The sequence below is a fragment of the Larimichthys crocea genome, chromosome XIII (genome assembly GCF_000972845.2).
Source record: "Larimichthys crocea isolate SSNF chromosome XIII, L_crocea_2.0, whole genome shotgun sequence".
In the NCBI taxonomy this organism is placed as follows: Eukaryota; Metazoa; Chordata; class Actinopteri; family Sciaenidae; genus Larimichthys; species Larimichthys crocea.
Window position 1 is genome coordinate 7,195,506 of NC_040023.1, and position 5,815 is coordinate 7,201,320.

The following is a 5,815-nucleotide window of genomic DNA, read 5'->3' on the forward strand; positions in this document are numbered from 1 at the left end:
ATTGTTGTTGTTTTTGTTGTTGAGATTTTAATTTTATTTTTTGTATTAGTACAGTATATGTTTGTTTTCATTTGTTTACTGGTTTGCGAGTACTTTTTATTAAGATTTTTCTGAAAAGTTTTTGGTAATAAAGAGTCCTAATAAGAAGTCCTAATTCTGTCCTGGTTGTTAACTATTAAGAATAAAAAAAGGAAACATCAAAAAACACACTAAGATCATGAAAATTAATTGAGATTTAGCAATTCAATGATGCATCCACCTTATTTTTGAAAGTATCGTATATCGGCTATACTGCGCCATATCGGATCGATACCAGAACATGCAGTATCGCACAGCAGTACTGCATAGGAAAAATAATAGACATGGTTCAAATTAAATGAATCTAGGGGTGTGTTTGTGCAGACAGTGATGTGTAGCAGTGAAGCTGTGGTGCATTATGTCGTGTCAATGCTTAAAAAACATTCAGGGGCAATAAAACATGTGGAAAGGTGTCGGACTTAAATCAAAAATAACATTTTAATTGTGAATTATAAGATAGTAAACACGTCCTCCAAAGTCACGAGACTCTCACTGAGGCGACGTGAGCACGATGGTAGCAGCGGTGCACTAATTAAGAATAACAGAAGGTAATTGATCAATAAGGGAGCGAGTTTACCTGACTGAGTGCACATGCAGGTCCAGCTGCTGGATAGCGGGTTTCAGGAGGTCGACCAGCCCCTCTGCGACAGCATCTTTACCCGAAGAGGTCTCCACGAGAGCCGCCGCTGATGCTGCTGCAGCCATTTTAGCCAGCCGTCAACAACACAGGAGCGATTGGTCGTTCGTGGACGAGCCGGTTTCAAAGAGCCGGCTCTTTTAAGTGAACGATGGGAGCCGGTGTTGTGGAATTTTCTGTAGCAATTTTGTTTTCATTGTCACAATTGTGACTTTTTTATTTATTACAATGTAATCAAATCTAAGCCAATCAGGCGTGAACAAATCTAAAAAACAGTTCTTCCTATATATATAAGTATGTGTATATATATATATATATAAGTATGTGTGTGTATTCAGTAACCTGTGCAATTATTTAGGTGATATATTCCATCATGCATATCCATATACTAGAAATGTGTATGTTGTGTACATAACTGTTTCAGTATCATAAAGTCTGTCTTATCCTGTGTTGTCTTATCTTCGTTTATAATGTTCTGTGTGTGTGATTTGGGGTTTGTTTCCAAACACTGCTGTTCTTAAATGATAAAAAAATAAAACACGAAACCTGCACAGCTGCATTCCTGTATCGTCTGCCCTTCCTCTAGATTAATGTGATTGTTTTATTTCTTTGCAGAGAAAGCCAAGTGGAGTTACGAGAACATATAGACAACCTGGCCACAGGTAACTTGCTGTATAATGCTTGTAAAATCCCTGACTCATGAGTAGGGCTGCAACTCATCGTTTTTTGTTTTTGTTTTTGGTATGAAAAATCAAGCTGGAATCAGAGAATTTTAACATCTTTTCTTTTAAAAATCGACCTTAATGCAATTAATCAATTATCAAAATAGCTGCACATTAATGTAATAAATGACAACTAATCGATTAATGGGCTAATCGTCGCAGCTCTACTCATGTTGCCTTTAATTTTTTTTAAATGCATTTCTGAAGTACACGTGATTTTGGTCTTGTGTGTCTTGTAATGTATTGTACTTTGTTTATGTATTGTACTTTGCAGAGTTATGCAGGATAAATGAGCATCAGAAGGTGGCTCTAGACTTGGATCCTTATGTAAAGAAGCTGCTGAATGCAAGACGTCGAGTAGTGCTGGTGAACAACATACTGCAAAATGCTCAGGTCAGTGTTAAACAACAACTGCTCATGGTGACAAATCCACAGAGATTCATCACTAACTCTGCAGTTCCCCCCCAGCTCCACAGATCTTAGCAAGTTTTTTTGCTTTCCTGCCAGCAAACTCATGCTCTCATCACCCTGGTTTGCAGCAGTAAAACAACACAAGCAACAACATAACCTAAATGTTCTGTCTCTAGGAACGTCTGAGGAGACTCAACCACAATGTGGCCAAGGAGACGGCACGAAGGAAGACCATGCTGGAGGCTTCAGGAGTGTTCACCACCCGTTCCCCCAGCAAACCCTGAGCCTCCTCCTCGTCCTCTTCCTCCTCCTACTCTTGCTCTGCACAGCAAATACTGGGAACTCTCCCTGACCCGGGAGGGACACATCAGTACAGGAAACTGTAACACGAGGAGGACAAGGCTTCCTTTGACTGTTGGTTAGCTGTTTGTCTAATGACATCCTGATGTCTTGCACTGTTTTTGTCGGACGTTGTGTCAAAATAAAACTCTGCGCTGCTATCTGCTAAGTGTCCGGCAGCTGCAAATATGTCTAATCCTAAATATGACAGCTTTGCAGTATCAGATCATACATATAATATAACACACACACAGGCACCAAAAGGTAACGTTATTTGTGGTGTCTCTCTTCCGATCGAGTCGACGAGTGTTCCTGTAATGTCACTCGGCATGCAGGAAAGATGACAACACATGGTGTGAGTAATCTTGTGGACCAAAATAACAGATACTTGTTTCACTGCCGGGAGCTGTGTCCTAATGTCGCTTCGGTCTTCTGCTCTCTGGCTTTTGGGTAATGCATGGTCACAAATATGAGCTGAATATCTTACTATGAAGTTTAAGTTAAAGGGGCTGTTATTCTGTCACTTATCATCTGACTATCTTAGCTTCACCAGACACAACAGAATAATAAACCTCAACATGGATGTATTGCACACTATTATTGCACTGGGAGTAGGTGTGTCTGATGATCAGCCAGTATTCCCTGGGGCAATGCGATTATTATCATAATTTTATCTGTGTTGCTACGCGATTACTGTTGTTATTGTGATCTTCATCGTGTTCTGCAATCTTTCCACCATTGTTCACATTAGCACATTGTTGTACAATTTGTAATTCAGTCACTGAGATCATCAGCTTTGACAGTAATTTGACAATGTGATGCAACGTTGATAATGATTTCAGTTCCACCGATAAATGAAAGTTAGAAAGAACATCATCAACATCTTGACATTTCATGTTTATTTGCACTTGCACTTGCACAGTGATAGTAATAATTTTTGAATACTTCAGTCATACATCGTATTGTAGCACATATTCCCCGTTGTTTACTTTCAGTTTACTGCTACTGCAGAAGATTTAAAACTGTCAGATATACGGTAACATACAACACACATATGATTATTTGTGTCTGTTAGTTTATTTTATTGGAATTTCACAATTTTGTAATTTTGACACTAGATCATAGCATTGCCTTCAGAAGATACAAAATACATTGTGAAGTATTTAAAATGTTAGACATTAGACAGTTAAATCTGCTCAGACATAGTGACCTCTACACAAGTTTAGGTGATTCCTACAGGCTGGTCCAGACTAAACCCCCTGTGCAGTTTGGATTTCATCTTCTGAGGATATGGGAGTTGGGTTTAAGTGATCATGTTACCCAGACATCACAGGTTTAAACCTGTCCTAAACTTTAAAGCTCGGCCAAGCTAGTGACAGAGCAACAGCCCCGAAGAGTGTCATTATAAACTGCAGACATGCTGCTGTCCTCTGTGTTTGTTCTCTCTGTAAAGCTCTGCTGACGTAAAGGTGCCGTAACAAATCAACACAACGCTAAATGGTAGTAAACTGCTTTAATATTACACGATGAAATGAAACTTATTGTGCAGAATGATGACGATAACGCGACATAATGCTTGTGATTTTGTATGACATTCACTGCTTCTTTATGAACGTTTATAAAATATACATTAACGCCACGTTGTCGTCTTTTTGAGCTTGTGCATCAGTTGTCTCTGCGTTCACTGATTTGTCCAACATAATGATAACATTAAGACAAAAGCCTCACATGGTTATTGTGCCCCTCAACATGAAGATGGACAGAATGTCAAAAGATGGTGATGATTTATTTTATTTATTTACTTTAGTGCCTTACAAGCAGTGGGGTCAAGAGGGCGGCACCAGAGGGAAGGGGTGGTGGAATGTGCTTAGAAAACAATACTTCATATAAAGATTCCCAGTTGCTTCTTAAATTTTAGTGATTTGGAGCTAATTTTAGGCAAAATGCATGTTTTTTTCTTGTAATAACTCCTTTATGTAAACCCAAAGTAAATTCTCTGTAGACTACGCGTTTAGGTGACCTGACTTTACTCCAGTTTAGTAATTAATTGTACGTTTACCAATGGGGCTGGTCTGTATTTTACCTCTTATTTCTACCAAATAACCGTTATTAGGTAATAACAGACCGCAAAAAGAGCCACCATCTGACCATTATATACCAGACAGCTTGTCTGCACAAATTTTGGACAATGGCCACCAAAATCTTTTTTCCTAACACCATGAATATACACATAAATATCTAGTCATGGCCCAAAGAGTTTATCAGAAGAAATACTTACTGTCAGACAGTTCGATTTGGCCCACATGATAATAATTTGTCTTAATCTAAGCATAATGGGCAGGGTGACACTAAGCTCAGGAAGTCGGTCAATGAAGGGAATAGTAGTACAATATAATACAATAGATGTTTACTTTTACCACCATTCAGTTTCAGTCATGGCCATCTAAGGGAAAATGTCTAGGCATCCCTTCTCACAAAATAATGATAATACTTGTGGCAATTATGGATCCCACATGATGTCTTTTGATTATATGATCAATTGCAATTAAAAAGAAATCCAGGCCTGCATTTATTGATTGTTGAGCATGATCCGTAAGCTTTTTTACAATTTTGTGGAGCTCCCTTTTTGATTAATTGATTAAAAAATGTTATTTTGAACACGTAAAAGCACACACAATCTCAAATATTAAGTTATTTTAACCAGTACTAATACAATTTTATGTTAGTATGTTAGTAGGAGAAGAACTATACACCTCTTCATTGCTACCACTCTACCTGTTATATTATTATTATATTATAATTTATAGACTGTCTCCTGTGCGTACATTTCTATATTAATAGTTACATAGTCTCACTCTTCAAGTCTGCACTTAAAACCCACCTGTTTAAAATTGCCTTTTCTATCTGATTCAATTGCAGTGTCCTATTTTAACCTGTTTTTAATGTTGTATTCTTGTAATTTGCTATACTTTTATGGTTCTTTTTGTTTGTTTCTGTTATTTGCTGTCTACTCTCATTCATTGTACGGTGTCCTTGGGTGACAGAAAGGCGCCTATGAAATAAAATGTTTTATTATTATTATTATTATTACATATTCATACATAGATACCTGAATTAGTTTAGAAAACCTATACCAAACTTATAGGATGTCACAGATTTGTATATTAACACATGTATGACCAGACTAATACATTTGTATATATTGTGTAGAAAAGGGTGAAACACTGTAATCAGTAATAGTTTAGTTTGACCATAGAAGAGTCGAGAGTGTTGCTCAGATAACAGTTGTGTGTGTGTGTGTGTGTGTGTGTGTGTGTGTGTGTGTTTTGGGTAGGGGGTGGTGAAGGTGGAGAGAGAGAGAGAGAGAGAGAGAGAGAGAGAGAGGGTGGAGGTGGAGGAGGTGGGGGGGGCGCTAATCTCAGCGGCGCCACCTTAAAAAAACAGTCTCGCGGACCTGTCAATCTAGACGAACCAGACAGACCCTGGCTGGCGGCGCTTGCTTGTGTGTGAGAACCCGAACGCGATTGGCCCGAGAGCCGCAGCCTCGTTGAGAGCCTCTCTCTGATTGGTCCGGAGCAATGTCGAGACACTGACGCGCACGACGTCTCTCCCTCCCCTCCCTCCCCCC

General features: G+C 38.8%; 1 protein-coding gene across 1 annotated transcript in view; it reads left to right on the top strand.

Annotated features, from left to right (window-relative positions):
- snapin (SNAP associated protein) overlaps positions 1 to 3,826 on the top strand; it is a 4,874-nt gene extending 1,048 nt beyond the window's left edge. Inside the window, exons 2-4 of the mRNA XM_010748425.3 lie at positions 1,331 to 1,377; positions 1,712 to 1,830; positions 2,025 to 3,826. Coding sequence (XP_010746727.2) covers positions 1,331 to 1,377; positions 1,712 to 1,830; positions 2,025 to 2,132 — 274 coding nt within the window. The 3' untranslated portion in view covers positions 2,133 to 3,826. The remainder of the gene's footprint in view (positions 1 to 1,330; positions 1,378 to 1,711; positions 1,831 to 2,024) is intronic.
- The last annotated feature ends 1,989 nt before the right edge of the window (positions 3,827 to 5,815 follow it).